The 17039-nt window shown below is 38.2% G+C and overlaps 1 protein-coding gene across 1 annotated transcript in view; it reads left to right on the top strand.

The window, feature by feature from the left end:
• The first annotated feature begins 7447 nt into the window (after positions 1 to 7447).
• LOC140244253 (protein ECT2-like) overlaps positions 7448 to 17039 on the top strand; it is a 29178-nt gene continuing 19586 nt past the window's right edge. The window contains exons 1-6 of the mRNA XM_072323891.1: positions 7448 to 7667; positions 8456 to 8538; positions 9065 to 9247; positions 10064 to 10261; positions 11020 to 11121; positions 12262 to 12361. Of these exons, the coding sequence (XP_072179992.1) occupies positions 7583 to 7667; positions 8456 to 8538; positions 9065 to 9247; positions 10064 to 10261; positions 11020 to 11121; positions 12262 to 12361 (751 nt within the window). The 5' untranslated portion in view covers positions 7448 to 7582. The remainder of the gene's footprint in view (positions 7668 to 8455; positions 8539 to 9064; positions 9248 to 10063; positions 10262 to 11019; positions 11122 to 12261; positions 12362 to 17039) is intronic.

The raw sequence follows: 17039 nt of genomic DNA, 5'->3' as shown, positions 1-17039 counted from the left end.
TAAAAATTATGGTATGCCACTGGTTTCCCTGTTCAATTTCATTAGCTTAATCACCACCCACAGTTGTCATTAATGTTTACAGAATAATTCCTTTGCTGTTCATTCTATCTTGTATTATCAATGGCTACATGAAAAAAAGTCTCCAAAATCTTCATTTTCATTAGAAAGTTCAGCAACATTGAGGACACACACAGCATACCATAATTTTTAGTCAATCTTAAATTTTAAGTTCGACTTCAATTCTTCATGACACACCCCCAGTACATCAGATAGAAACAGTTGAAGCCAGGAGACTCAAACCAGTGAAATCATCATTGATAATCTGTAGTCTTATCCACTGCACTGAGCTATTTTGTATGCGATACAACACTTCCTCAATCATATGACTCGCATGAAAATAATACGATATGGAGACATCTATCTTATTTTCAACCAAGGCCAAGACCAAGAATGAGAGTGTAACTATGATTAGAACTGAAGAACTGCAAACTGTAGATCTAGACCCTATACCTAGGTCCTAGGAGAAATTTATATCTAGGTCTGTTTAGTCTGTGTCTTGGACTATGTCCATGACTTGTCTCAAAATCCAATCAGTGCCAATTCGGCAATCATTTGATTAATGCACAGTCCACTACGTGTGTAGTGTTTATTACCATTAAATTACCATTTGCAAGTATAAAAACTAGGATTCAAAAGTAGGAAAAGATTTTTCATATGACTCCATGTGTCAGATATTGAAAATTCTATTATCATAATTTAACTCAGTCTCAGATGAAAGAAGCAAAACTTTATCATTAATAGGGTTGCTGTTTAGGAAATAATACAGTAAAACTACGAAAAGTGGATATTTTCGTGTGAGTGATTGTTGCCAAGTTGTAACAGGACGGTCTCTACCAACAGATAGTAAATTAGAATAGAAAAGCCTTTTTATACAGCGACATGGCTGAGCAGTGGCACCAGTGCATAGATAGTTACAGCAAATATAACACCTGGGACTAAGAAAATGGCCAATTCGCACTTAAGCTCAAAGTCAGAGTCAACAAGTAATATATAAATACTAGTAGTATACCCCCTGTTCCGTTGATAAAGCTTGAAACAAGAGTACAAAGTTTATGCTATGACAGGTATATCTTAGAATGCATGATAAACGTGATAAATATATGGTACAGTACTCACTGGTAGCGAGTCTTGCTCTTGATATTGCAGCCTAGCAGTTTCAGTATTGTTTTCTGCGGCACTGCACTTTATTGGTTGTACATTTGGTTCGTGTGTACCTGTGTACGTAGTCGGCCAGTCGCGCGCTTGTGTTGATTAGTTTTCCCGGGGAAATTCACAAAATTACATACCGCCCTCAGCGATGCTTTTGCAGGTGGAATAAAACTAGTGTATTCCAAGTAGGACTTGTACGAAATACTTAGTAGGAGAGTCCAAATGCAAAAACAGATACCGGTACCTGATCCTATGTCTATTTTTTTTTTTCAATTTAAGATACTTGAAATCAAATCTGCTTAATTACAAAGAAAATATCTAGTTCAAATATAGTGAGATGATTATGATAATGTCTTCAAAGACATTTCTTGTTATGTACTTGTAATTGAAAACACAAACTTTCTGATGATAAGATAACTACATAGCAGCGTTTAAAAAAATGTACTTTGTATAAATCCTACAGTGATCCATGCTGTAGGATCCACGAGAGCGGTAGGGTGCTCTTATGGAGCAGTCTTCCCTCCAACACGATGGTATCTGTATGGTTTAGTCAGCAAAATGTCCAAGAAGACACATCCACGCTAACTTGTATGTACGATGGTGATTTTGTATTTTCAGACGTGAAATTCAGCGGTCTGGTGCACACTTTTGATAAAATTGTTTTATCTCCAAAGAAAGAAAAATAAGTGTTTAGGGAAATTGAATGCCTGTAATATATATCATATCCAGGGAGGTGCCCCCCCCCCCCCTCCCGTGTACGCCATCACTGTTGAAATAAAACTATCCGATGTACTTTTTTTTTTGGTGGAATATAAAGGTCCTTGGAAAATTGTCCATCCCCAAAGTGTTATACGAGGTATAAAGTATATTTCTATGGAGGAGAGTTGCAAGAGGAGAGTGCGAGGTGAGAAGGGTTCCCCTTGCCAGAATGCCACACGAGAGAAATTTTGTAGTTTCAGAATTAGTAAACACGATATCTGTAAAACACTTTTGGTGAAATAAATGCATTAGGCAATTTTTGATAAAATAAAAAAAAGCAAGAAAAGACTTTCAGGGAAATGTGAATGGCTACAACAGCGGTATCTGTCACCTCTATAATACAATGTGCGACATCATTTTGTGCGACGGAGGGGGCCGGGGGAGGGGGAGGGAGTGTCGTGGGAGGGGGATACCCCATTCCACAAATCTCCGAAATAATTGAAACGAAATGATTTCATGCTCACCTATTGTGGAATATTCGGAAAATCGTCAATGCCCGTATACTAGTCCGGGGAGGGGGACTATAATAATAAGCGAGGAGATGTGAGGGAATCCTTGACCTCCATGCGAGGAAGCTTTTGCATTTTTAGAATTAAAATTCAACAATCTGGCTCAAACGTTTGGTGGAATATATTTGGAAGTTGGTCAATTGGAGAAGCATAGTAAGTCTGTGCAGGGAAGCCAAGCAGGTGATCGATTTTATTCCTTCCTCCTGGATACAAGGGAACTTTGACATTCTTATAATCTAAATTAAAAAAAAAAAAAAATATCTCGAATAAATAGCTTGATGGAATATTTGGCATAAATATCATTGATATGATTGATTAATGTGATTAAAATGACAGATTTGGAGCTCACCTTGGCTGAAAATATTAGGAAAATTGTCAATCTTAGAAGCGTACTTAGTCTACATGGAAACTCCCTTGCATAGCAACAGAATTATTGTAATTGTTCTGAAGAGTTGTCCATATTTTATCATGTTTTACCAGAGATGACGAAGCAACATACTAGAAGTTTTCCCGTATGAAGCTAACGCACTTTATTGATATAGTTTAGGGCCTGTATCCTCTAAGGGTCAGAATCTATTCAATTCATTGTACATAATTAATACATTCCAATATAAACTTGGAAACCATATATACGTACAATATTAACTGATAATCATTATGTCTCTAAAACCTCGGTTTCTGCTTGGTTGTTATATCATAGGGTCAACCTTGGTTACAAATTAAAGTTTGCCCAAATAAGAACATTGTGCTCATGTTGTGGGTAAGCTGTAACTGCAGGAAATGGCGATGAATGGTACATAGGACACATGATATTGTGTCTATTGTTAAAAGTGTTGCAGGGGACTGATGTCACAGCTCAATATGATTGAAAATGACATGGAAGATTCTTTTAAGTGGAACCAGACCGGACTTTTTGGCTGGTCTGTGGCCGGGGGGGGGGGGGGGGGGGGAGTTGAATCACAACCGCCCCCCCCCAAAAAAAAAAGGCCCCGATCATACCGTTGCTCGCGCAATGGCCATGAAAAATAAGAACATTTTCTCTTTTTTTGTATTGTATATTAATCAATAATGCTAACATATGCATGAAATCATACATTTTGCTCCAAATCGGAAAATAAAGCTCCTGGAATCCTAATTTTTGATGATAGCACTCTTTAATTCCTAACAATGTACTTGGAAAAAAAAAAAACCTGCTGGCATCAAAATTAATTTCTGATGAAATTTATTATTTTATAAATATCATGTAGTGTATTTCGTTTTTCGACCTTTTGCTTTGTCATTTTTTTTTGCAAAATTTATGACAGAACCCATTTCAGCATAATTATGCTTAAGTTGATTGATTTCAGCCAATGAAAGTGAAAATGATCATATCTTTTTGAATAAGATGAGAAAACTCCATTTGCATAGACTTTGTAAACAATATCACGTTTTTGAGTTATTTTCTGTCTGACAAGCATGTACACAAGGTCGTGAAGCGGTCCCGGCCATTTCAGAATTAAAAAAAAAAAAAAAATGTGTAAAGAGTATATAACGCATTAATTTGCACAACATATTCAGTGACTTGGTTGTATAAATTACCAAAAAAAAGGCATCTACAGAGGTCAACATACATTTGGTCATTGAACTTAGCGATATTCATTCATTTCATTCATTTAGGCGACTTTCATTCATTCATTTCCACTCCACACGGTATACAGAGCCTTGATATTCCTAGTACAGCTATAACCATGTTGTAATTTTCTTCCTTCTCTGTTTTCTTCTTTTCTTTGAACGGTCCGAAGTCGGCTGGAAAACTGTTTTAACATATTGATATAAGTGCCATCATTTTTGCAAATTCATATTTTACACAAGGGGGGGGGGAGTTGAATCACAACCCCCCCCCCCAAAAAAAAAAGAAAAAAAGAAAAAGGCCCCGAGCACACCGTTGCTCGCGCAATGGCCATGAAAATTGGCACATACATGTTCATGAAAAATAAGAAAATTTTTTCTTTTTTTGTATTGTATATTAATCAATAATGCTAACATATATGCATGAACTCATATATTTTGCTCCAAATCGGAAAATAAAGCTCCTAGAATCCTAATTTTTTTGTGATAGCACTCTTTAATTCCTAACAATGTACTTGGAAAAAAAAAACTGCTGGCATCAAAATTAATTTCTTGTGAAATTTATTATTTTATGAATATCATGTACTGTATTTCGTTTTTCAACCTTTTGCTTTGTCATTTTTTTTTTTGCAAAATTTATGACAGAACCCATTTCAAGCATAATTATGCTTAAGTTGATTGATTTCAGCCAATGAAAGTGAAAATGGTCATATCTTTTTGAATAAGATGAGAAACTCCATTTGCATAGACTTTGTACACAATTTCACGTTATTGAGCTATTTTCGGTCTGACATTAATCATGTATAAGGTCGTGAAGCGGCCCCGGTCATTTCAGAATTAAAGGAAAAATGTGTAAAGAATATATAACGCATTAATTTACACAACACACTCAGTGATTTGGTTATATAAATTTAATACCAAAAGGCATCAACAGAGGTCAACGTACAAGCTCGTACATTTTGGTCATTGAACTTCATTCATTCATTATTCATTCATTCATTTTCACTCCAAGCAGTATGCAGCGCCTTGATATTCCTGGTAATATATCGTATATATATTTTTTTCTTCTCTCTTTTCTTCTTTTCTTTGAACAGTCCGAAGTCGGTTGAAAAACTTGCCATCATTTTCGCAAATTAATATTATGACAAAGGGCAATCAATAGGCCTACTGAAAGAAAGCGGCTTTCTGTATAGTCGGCATGCATTCATGATAGATGACTCATCGGACTCACACTTCAGCAAGTTGCTGTACCAACGCATGACTGATTGGCTAAGGCGAGACGATTGGTGATGGACCAATCACATGCCTGGATCTGAACCCCATTTATCAGCGCTGAGTTTGAATGTGGAAACATGGCCGTGCGAAATTTTGTGATTGAAGCTTTTTGGTATTTTCTTTCATGGTAGTTCGGTGAGTATAATGTTGGTTTCTTGTTCTTATGAACCTTTGAATTCTTGTGAATTGAATTTGTATATCATTACTAAAGGTTTCAAACCATCATAAATTTCTGAGATGGAAATGCAGGCAGGATCGTAGTTGATTCGTACATCGTGCCCGCGATCGTGTTGTGCAGTGTATTAAATGCATGGGACCTGTGTAGTGCACACTACCAATGACAATGTTTACTCTGCAGTCTGAACGGAAGCCATGTAAACGTGTGATGTATACTGCACTGGCCTCTGCACTGGTGTCGTCTCGCATTCATTGCCAATTTGATTGGCAATTAAGCAATACTTTGAAAATTGACACAATCTCATATTACTATTATTAGGAATAGGATTGGGGATATCAGTATTTGCTATGATGCACAGTGTCAGTGACAGTGTGTTGTGTAGTGCCATTCCAATTGAATTCCTTGAACCTTGCCTTGCCTTTCTTAAGAAGTTAAACATGTTGAACTATTACGATTACCAAATATTGTTGTGATGAAGCTTGAAGTTGAAATTAAATCCCTTCTGCTCAATCTGCTGCATTCGCTCCTTGAACTATCCCATCCTGAGATCTAGTGGGGATGGAAGATATGCGCCATTCCACGCATTATCCATAATAAGACCATTTCATTTTGTGTGTTGACTATTAATGGTTACAGCATATTGACAGAAAAGTCCGTCTGTCCGAGGAAGTTTTTTATTATTTGTTGACTTTGTTATCGGCAGGTGAGACATGAGCGATGAGGGGATTCATATGAAGCCAGACCTAGACCTACATGTAGTCTCTGCAGAACATATATCCCCGATCCGACGACAAAATACAGTCACAGTCAGCATGGTCAGACGTTGACCGAAAGATCGGTCTGTATCTTGTCGTCGGGGATATGTTCCGCAGAGACTGCGTCTGGCTTCACAGATCCCCTCCTAGATGGCTATAGAATTAGAAAAATAGAAGACTCCTCCGGAGAGACAGATCTTTCAGACGCAGACCGATCTTTCAGTCAAGCTATAGAATCTAGCAAGAAGATACTCGGTGTAGATTCTGATTGTGACCAGCCCCAACGCTATGCTCCCACAGTATACTGTGTACAGGGAGCACCCAGGGTTAGTTCTAATGTAGCCCAACCAGACACGACTGGCTGCTCGGAGTCCCTTCGTTTCTACGGAGGAAAGTCGTTAATTTTTTTTTTTTAACGATTAAAAAAATCCTCCGGACAGACAAGTTTTGTTGTTATTGTTGTTGTCGTTTTTGTTGTTTAACATTTTAAGTGGGGTGCATGCACATATGCACATCACCTGAGTGATGTCCATCTATTCATTGATTGAATTAATCAATATCATGTTTAAATAGAATCTACTGTGGTAGTATTTAAAACTATACACAGCCCTGTCGCTGTACATGGCTGGCATCTGGTTGGGCTAGTGTGGTAGGTAGAAGCTATTTATTGTTGCAAGGAATTGAATTTCCACAAATGCCAAACTTCACAAATCACTGTTGGACCGCGTATTTAACAATTGTGTGAAAATATCGCCACCTCATCTTGATTGCATTTCATTTGCAGAGTGAACAGACAGGCATTAGTCCACTATAACAATCTAACCTCTGTGTCAAATCTCGCAAAAATGTCTTTTTCCTCATTGGCAAAAATATCTGTGAAACACCAACACCAAGGTCAAGACCTCCTGTGCATACCAAAATTCATCTGCAAACAAAGGATAGGATTTACATGTAACTGGTGGTCAAATTTTGGATAGCATTATGGTCGAAAATATGGGCAGCTTGCTTTATAATGAAAAAATTACAGTTTTTACTCACAGTTTATATATCCTTCACTACTATGAAATATCTTCTAGATACATCTCCAAACAGGAATTGTTTAAAAGCATGTGTGAAATTACAAGCAATTGGTTTGTGTTTTTGTAGGAACCATGACGACATAGCGCTTGGCTGCTGTAGGAAGGAAGCTCATAGTTTTATCTAAAAAAAGCAAGGAATCAGAAATAGTGCAGAGCAGCATTCACAGACAGAGTACACACACAGACAGCTCCTTGGAACCATCGACAACCATGGCCGGAACGCAAGAGATCACCCAATGTCAGCTGAGCTGCAGTGGAATGAGCACTAGTACCATAAATGATACAACAAGATTAGGTAGGTGAACTCTATCTGAATGAATGATGATATCTTATGCAAGCTAATCTAGAAAGAGCTTCAGAGCAGCTTCCTTTTTTCAATTTTCTTCTGGACTTGTTTCAAACAAGATTTTTACAACAATTTCACCTTGCAATGACAGCATGTAACCACCACTGCAACAGTGACAGTGATGGCTACAACCAGTTAGCTTTGAGCTTTCATCAGGTTCATATTTTACTTCAGTGGAAGTTGCAACAAGTGAAGCTTCAAATTGTTTGAAACATTACTTACCACTAAATTACCAGTACAAAATCAGGGAAGTTATCTCAGTTTGGGAACTCAGATTGTATTACAATGTGTTCTTGCATGCTATATGAAGTTGCAGACACAAGAATGTAGGACGTGACAAGACTAAAAAATTATTTTCATTCTGTGCCTAGTAGTGGATTCTATTGTGCCAAGCTCAAACTGAACAAAAGCAAGCAATCTTCATCCATTGTTCTCCTGGTATATCCTGCACCACAGTGGGTTGATAGTAATATTGAGACTTTCAGATTTGGTGATATTTCGTGATATTTGCCTGAACAGTAGTTTGGTTGGGCTGGATATATTTCTGTTATGATCGAATCTAAAAAGCTGTTTAATTGGACAGAATTGAAATCTGTTAATCAGCACAGAATGTCAACATAGAATATAGATTAAGTTTTCACATTTTCCACTTTATATTCCTGATGAAGACTGAAGTCTCAATGTCTGAAATGTTATTTCCACCTTATAACCTGGAATATTTTCATCACCCTTGGCAGGGCCAATGATGGCAGTGGATGTCAGATTTTGTCTGATTGGAGATCAACTTAGCAAACACACACAACTTCATCAAGCATTACAAGTAAGTTTCAATTGTGAGAACTGTTTCTCATTGTACTGTTTTGCTATATTGTGTGTAGATAAAGGCTCACAGTCATTAACTTGTAATACATTTTTCATTTTCACATGGTTATATGACATGATTTTTGGTGACATGACATTTTTTGCTCGTGCAACAATTGCTCTGGTAGTATTTTATCCAAGGACTTAGAGTTAGGGTTGTGATGATAGGGTTTTTAGGTTTAGTTTGATGTGAGGATTGAGATAGGGTTTAGGTTTTTGTTTGTGGGTAGAATTTATGTTTGACGTAGTGTGCACATACTTCATAGGAGCAGTTGTTGCAGGAGCAAATGTCACAGAATCATTGAATACATGGCTATTTTGTGAGGTGATGCTACTATGTTTCATGTACATCCATGCCAATATGAATGTGGTGAGAATTTGTCCTAGTCACATGAATGCACTGTAATGTGTTCATTTTTTATTTGATCAATGTCTCCTCAAGAACACCTTACAATTTTTTCCCCCTCTCGATTCTCTCCTGACAGAAAATGAAGATGCCATATGTGTTCTCAGACACAGGCCAGGAATATCTGTCCACCAAGCAAGAGCAAGTGGAAACTGTGTTCGTCCTCCCCGAGTTTGAAGGAGAGACATTTCAGCTCCTTGCCAAGAATGACCTACGTGTCCTGGGACCCACTGCAATAATACAGAGTGCCGCAACAGAGGAGGTACAGGTCTTCATACTCAAAGAAATCGCCTGGTGAAATTTATCCAAAAGGTTGAGGATGAGCCCCGAGTATACTCGGGCAAGTGTCTATGGGAAATGCATGTTGTATCAAAATCAGCCCGTCTTGCTATATTTTATGTCTCAGATAGAGTCCTCTGGTTTGGTGTTGTATGTTAGGTTTTCATATTTTGATCACTTTATTAAAAATTATTGAATATTGCGAGTGTTTCATATGTTAGAGTTTTAGAAAAGAATCTCTTTCACATGAAACCTTTGTTCATCTGTAATAACCCTGTTTTAGTTGCAGAATTTTAAAAGGCATCTTAATTGTTAAACTTGGAATTAATTTTCAAATTGACAACATATTAGAATGTGGAATGAAGTTCCTGTTTCTATCTCCTAAATTAGCAAATTATTGTAAAGTTCTTCCTGTTTTAGGGTTAGTGTCATAGATTTAATCACTTGAACTCTGTATTACTAATCTTTTCCAGTATGTGTAGATATGCAGTGAACTTAAAGGGGATAGCTTTCCGACTGCAAGGAGACTTCTTGGCCTAGATCATAGCAAATGACGCCTTATTCTTACTCATTGTCATGCATGCCATTTATAGGTCTGTAGGCTGGACCACCACAATGTAGGCCTATTTTTGCCAGTTCATTTTGGATGTAGCCAATGTGTGGTGTTCCCACTGAAGATGTGTAACACCTTACAGAAGGTTTTGTTGTTGTTGTTGTTGTTGTTGTTGTTGTTGCTGTGTTTTATTTTGTTTTAATTGTTGCATCCTTAATGCTGGCTTCGATGTGGTCGTTTTTCCAGCACCTGCCCTGCGTGACCAGGCCGCTGTTCTGCCGTCACATGGACAAGCTGGTGATCTGCTTCACGGGCTTCCTGGACAAGACTGAACTGAAGAGACTGGTGGTGGCCGTCCACAACATGGGGGGCAGCATCCGCAGGGATTACGGCCCCCGCATCACTCACCTCGTGGCAAACTCCACCAACAGTGAAAAGTACAGGGTGAGTGGCACCACACAACAAGCACTTCTACTACTCTTAGCCTGCCTATTTTCATTCTTGCATACTTTGCATTTTTCTGGTATTGTCGTCAAAGGCCCCTATTTTGCTTCTGCTTTCATTAACCTTTGAGGTCATTTAAGGCGTAATGCCGCAATGCCGCAATTATATGAAATGACACAATAGTAATAGTATCCTGTCTCCTGATCTTGCTTCGAAAGTAGCAATTTCAGTGGTACAAATGTGGTGATACACAGATTGAAATGACTGGCCTGATGCAGTATTAAAAGTAAGATGACTTAAAGGGACTGTACAAGTACTGGTTGAGGTGAGGATTCAGGTTTATAACATTTTTTTTTTTTTTTTTTGTGAGATAATGAGAAACCTCTTATGAAATATGAAAGAGCATGTAATTTCAAGAAGGATTCAACATTTATTTGATGAAAATTGGCCTTGAAATGGCTGAGATATATATAAAAAAAAAAGTGATCCTAATAAAATTGACAGGCCACGACTTTTATGAGGATCTCTTTGTTTTTCCTTGTTTGTAGATATCTCAGTCATTTCAAAACCGATTTTCATCAAATAAACTTGATTTCCCTTAGAATTGTATGCTCTTTAACATTTCATAGTGTGGTTTCTAAATATCTCACAAAACATTATAAGCTGAATCCTCACCTCAACCAGTACTGTACAGTCCCTTTAAGATGAAGTCAAGGTCCTGATAATGAACTGACATTGTTTTGGCCACTTTGATGTAGGTTGCGGTCAGCCTCGGGACACCCATCATGACGTCTGAGTGGATCCAGGCCACATGGGAGAGGAGAAACCAGGAAGACTGCACCGCGACATCGGAGGAAATGGTGAGTGATGCCATTGTTTCGACCGGGATGGAAAACTTTAGACCATACTGATGTGTCAGTGGGAGAAAAACACTTGTAAAGCATTTTAATAACATGTACAGATCTAATGCTTGCAGTCTAGTTGTCTTGTTTGCAAGAACTGTTGGATACTGTGAAAAATCTCTCTTCTTTTCCTCCTTTTTTTTTTCTTTAATTTTTGTTTTGATTTTGGAAAAGGTCTTTTGTATAAATTGATGAGCAGATAAGCATTGATCAATATGAATGAATCCAGAGGTTTCTTTTTGGTTTGAAATTTTCATCAAAGCCATGCATATTGTAGCAACATTGGTTGAATGACTCTCCTGACGAATATTTGTTTTATTAGCTTCTCAGAAGTTCAGTTTCTGGCCTTTCATACATTTCATTCATCATTGTTCCCTCGCTGACGAGATGATAATTTTGGATCTCCAATTTTTCAAATTCATCATCGTGAAAGGATAAGGCAGCTTTTTAAAAAGAGTGTACAAATCCCTCCAATGTTAATGTAAGATGAGGATGTTAGAAAAACAAGTGTAAGTGTTTGCTCACATTTTAGGATGAAATTTTCATTTATTTTTGTTTTGTTTTGTTTTGTTTTTTGATGTTCTGCTTCATAGTGGGAATAAAAACTTACCTTATGCATCTTTGACTGACAGGACATTCAAAAACATTCAAGGACGTACATCATAAACATTGTCAACTTGAGCTGCACAATCTCCTGCACCTGGACTTTATCACATTAGATTGATTTTAGAAAATGATTTATGCTTGAATTTGCAAAGTATTTCATTACGTTTTTGAATGTTTGTTCCATACCGTCAGAGAGGCAAATCCAGTAGCTCAGTCTTCTTTTCAAATACAATCCTATCCAAACATCCATAACAGATATTATTCTTGACAGCCCCAAAGCTTCTAAAATTTTGATTGAGACTTGCCAGTCCCAGCAACAACCAACGAAAGCAGAGCAAATGTCAACATATAAAACAGAAAAGAATGGAGCATGTGAAATGAGATGCTCATAACATTGTCAGACGTCGAGGCTGAATGATGTCTGTTCATTTGAATGCAGCAGTATCTACAGATTACTGATTAATGTATTATTGTGTTTCTGTGATTGCACAGCTGAAGTATAAGATGCCACCTTTCTTTGGCTGTACCATTGGCTTCGTTGGCTTTTCAGAGGAAGAGCAGAGACACATGGAAGAAATCACACAAACGCAAGGTGAGCTTTACACTGTGATTGTCAGTAGTCATCTGTTTTCTAGGAGAAATTCAAGTTCTTTGATTGTGTGAGTGCTTTTGAATATATCTTAGATGTGTGTTGAGTAGAATCATGAGGTAATTAATCATCCTCCAAAAAAAGGCTCACCAGAAATGACGTGTCCAGTGCAAAGAAAGAAGCGCTATGTGTGGTTTTGTAGGCTTGTATGTGACCGTGTCCATTCTTTGTACATGCGCATGTGATAAGTTACTTTGACTACATTCATATTGTCAAAGCAAATTAGTATTTGTCTGCCATTGCTCATGCATTAATTCAAATTCTGCATTATGTAGTTTTCTGCTACTTTGTTTGCATTCTAATGGCTTCTTAGGGAAGTCAAAAGTTATTCTATGGAAAAGGTAAAATCAGCTGTTATATTAACCCAAAGTTTTGTTTGTGCAGACCGTTTTCATTACCCTGAGGTCTATGTCCATTTTCTTTTTATGCCTCTGCCAACGAAGTGGCCGGAGGCATTATGTTTTCGGGTCGTTCGTCCGTCCGTACGTCCGTCCCGTTTTGTTTTTGTCGATATCTCAAGAACCGTGTGGTGGTTTTACATCAAACTTGGTATGAGGGTATATCCTGGGGGGATAATACTTTGTTTGGATTTTAGGGTCACGGGGTCGAAGGTCAAAGGTCACAGATTATTTTTTAAAATGTGATTTTCAGGGTATTGGTACACTTTAACATAGATGCACAGGAAGGATAGTACGCTGTTAGCACAATTCCCGCCATGGTGTCAATCTTATGGTAGTGCTCTGATCCAGCACCTTACAATGCAGCACATCTATATGAAGGTCTTGGTTTCACTTTATTCAGACTTCGGGAATTTGTGATGATGCATGCAAAGGAAAAAAGCCAAATAGCTCTATCACACACACACACACACACACACACAAATCCAACTCAATAAATTGTTGATGGTTTTGCAAGCTCTGTTTGATAGCCAACTGTATGTTTTCCATCTGAAGAGGGCTGCATACCTCTACAGAGTTCATAATAACAAGCATTGAGTCATTGAACTGTACATGTCTTTCAAGTATTGTTCAATGGTGTGATCTTTCTCCATTGGCTGGTTCAATCAAGTAGCATACTATGAATGTATGCCATTTATACAATACATGCATAAAATTTGCTATATATGAATGACTGCAGATCTGACACCGTAACAGAATGCCTGATCACATATTCATATATAATAATATATATATAATCACAGACATTGTATATATTCATATATTCATATAATCATTTATTCATATATTCATATAGTCCTATATGTAGTATGGACCTGTTGATCATTTGTGATTATTTGTAATTATATGTAATTATACAGTTACAGACAAGCCTGATTTCACATAGACCATGTACAAAGTACAGCCGGGCCAAAGGCGGGGCCTAAGGCCGGACCCAAGGCCACGGGCCTTAGCCCGGAACCAGGGGCCCAGAGCCCAAGTGGGCCCAGGCCCAGGGGTCCATAGCCCAAGTGGGCCGTGGCCCAGGGGGCCCCGGTGGCCCAGGGGCTCACGGGGCCCAAGGCCGGGGCCTAAGTGCTGGCCCAAGGCAGGGGGCCCAGCCAGGGGCCGCCAGACTGAGACCACTAAGAGTACTAGTCATGACTTGCTGTGATAATGATGTGACAGGCCTGTGCATACACATATTCTGTAAATACACTGTACAGGGCTGTGCATATTATGTAAATACACTGTACACTAACTATACACAGCCCAGTCGCTGTATAAATCGCGACAGGGCTGTACCTGAGCAGCTCACAACACAGAGCAAACACAAAGCAAATTTTACGATTGCATTTAGTTTTGATACTTGACATCATTTTTTGTCACCTCAAACGCATCAAAGACAATCTTTATTAATGAGACTTCATACCGTACCTGTTTTCCTGGGGTTATATGTGGGAATTCTGCGATCTGGGTACTATTCGCAAATCTAACAACATGTGAAAATATCAACTCCTGATCATGTAACGTGCATGTGTACATTTCTGTGTTCACTGCTGTATTCCATGAACATGAATTCAACAACTACTGTTATATCCTGTAATATGAGCTGCCAGGACAAAACTCACATACGCTCTGATTCTGTATGGCAATCACTTTCAAAGCAATATATTGATACATTTCTGCCAGCTAAAAATTCTTAAATGTTGGTTCACCCATATGAACGGGTACAGAAACTGAAGCCTAGGTGGTGGGTTAAGCAGAATTGCTGCTGTCCTTAACAGTCCCACTCATATGTTTTCATGTTAGTCTAATGCTAGTTTGTGGCAATAAGAGAGTGTGCCAAGCAGTTTGCCAAGCAGGGATTCAGCTGGATGTCGAAAGTGATTAGCCATTCTGATACTTGAATTTAACAATACCATTTAACAATTCCATACCACCTAAAACCCCACCCTATCAAATTCTTTAGAATTTCTGCTATTATATATCAAAACAACGATAGGATAATCTGCAGACAAAGTCGATTTTTTCTGTCACAAATCTGCTGTTACTGTGTTATTACCTCCGCCAAGGGGGAAGGTTATGTTTTCGTTACCGTTGGTTTGTTTGTTTGTTTGTTTGTTAGTTTGTCTGTGTGCAAAATAACTCAAAAAGTAGGTAACGAATTTGGATGAAACTTGCAGGAAAGGTTTAGATTGATAAAAGTAACAGATGATCAAATTTTGGTAGTGATCTGAGAATTTTGGAGGAATTTATGAAGGATTTTTGATATTTTGGCAGGTAGGGTCAATGAACTTGGGAGTTCAGGCTGCGCGTATTTGAGGTTTGCATGCGCGCACTAAAGTTTCTGCAAGGGCGAGGCGCGCCGTGCAGCTGAGGGTTTATGACGTAACAAAGGCTTCTATATTGGGAAATTGGGCGACTTTCAGCACACAATGCTATAAGTATGTATGGGTGGAAATCACTTCTATGGAAGAACAAGATCAGTGGTGGAAATGAGCTGCATGCTTGGCGGAGGTCTGCGCTCTCAGAGTGCTTCTGTAGTTTTGAACGTCTTCCTCTGTGAAAAATGTGAAATCAATGAAAGGAAAAAATATGGTACCTGGTAAATATTAATAGCTGTGCACATTATTCACACATGTACTATACAATGTATGACAGTAGCATATATTCACTCACAAAAAAACACTGATTCATGTAAAGGAGTTAAAGAATCAGCAGACATAGTTTTACAAGATGTATTGCAGAGTTCAATTAGTATTAGTATTAGTATTAGTATTATTATTATTAGTAGTAGTAGTAGTAATAGTAGTAGAAGTAGCAATGATGATAATAATGATAATAGTGGCTACTTGTATAGCGCACAGGTCCGCTTTTTAGTGCTCATGGCGCTTCATAAATGAAAAGATAGATATAACACATGTTCAAACATGACAACAGAGAAGAAAATGGCAAACAACAACAAACACATACCAGATAAAGAATACAATTGTTCCGAACATTATAGACTGCATTTATAGTCCTCAGTGTGAGAGGAATAGGTAACGTTTTGAAGTTTGGATTTGAATGTTTCTGTAGATGACAATTATAGCTGTACACACAGAGAAAATGTTCCAGTTAAAGAGGAACGTAGTATACAAAGTGTATGTATTTCACATTTTTCAGTATTTTCAATCTTTCATATCCATATGCAATAGGCATAATGGACTCATTTGCATATCATTTGCATAGTATACTATCATGGGGTGTGAAAGTATGCTGAGTGTTGACATATAGGTCATCCACTCATTGTATCCCCGAACAGAGTTCTGAGGATACTATGGATTTGGCCTCGTTGCGCCGCGTCCGCCGCAGAGATTTTCTTGTGAGCACTCTACTGGCTGCAGTTCTTAGATCATCTTCAAATTTGGCATGAAGGTGTGTTATGGTAAAACGAAGACGCCTACTGTTTTTGGTGATGGTGCCCTCGCTTGTTCCGTCTTTATACATGAAAAAGTAAATTTAACAGGGTCTGCTTGTGTGTGCGACGCTGGCCTTGCTTCGTGACCAATTTTTTTTATGCCTCCGCCAACGAAGTGGCCGGAGGCATTATGTTTTCGGGTCGTCCGTTCGTCCCCGTCCCATTTTGTTTTTGTCGATATCTCAAGAACCGTGTGGTGGTTTTACATCAAACTTGGTATGAGGGTATATCCTGGGGGAATAATACTTTGTTTGGATTTTAGGGTCACGGGGTCGAAGGTCAAAGGTCACAGGTTATTTTGTGAAAAAAAAAGGTTGAAAATTCATGTTTTTCTCCATATCTCGCAAATGGTTCAAGGTATCTTCATGGAACTTAGTATATGTGCTTGTTCCAATGGGCAGTGATTATCTAGGGAAGTTGGGGGTCATGGTTCAAAGGTCAGGGGGTCAAAGGTCAAGGTCAACTCCTCAAAATATCATTTCTTTCCTTATATTTATGCAATGCCTGAAGGTTTGTTTTTTTTAACTTGATGTATGCATGTATTACCCGATATATATTCTGTGGGAAGTTTCTTGCCAAAAGGTCAAAGGTCAAGTGAAAGTGTTGAATTGCACTTTTTCCTCCATATCTCAAAAGTAACTCAAGGTGTCATCATGAAACTTACATATTTATGCATGTTCAACCTAACAGTGATTCTCTTTGGAACTGTGAGGTCAAAGGT

The sequence above is a fragment of the Diadema setosum genome, chromosome 21 (genome assembly GCF_964275005.1).
Source record: "Diadema setosum chromosome 21, eeDiaSeto1, whole genome shotgun sequence".
Lineage (NCBI taxonomy): Eukaryota > Metazoa > Echinodermata > Echinoidea > Diadematoida > Diadematidae > Diadema > Diadema setosum.
Note: the sequence above shows the minus strand (reverse complement) of the source record. Positions and strands in the feature narration are given on the sequence as shown.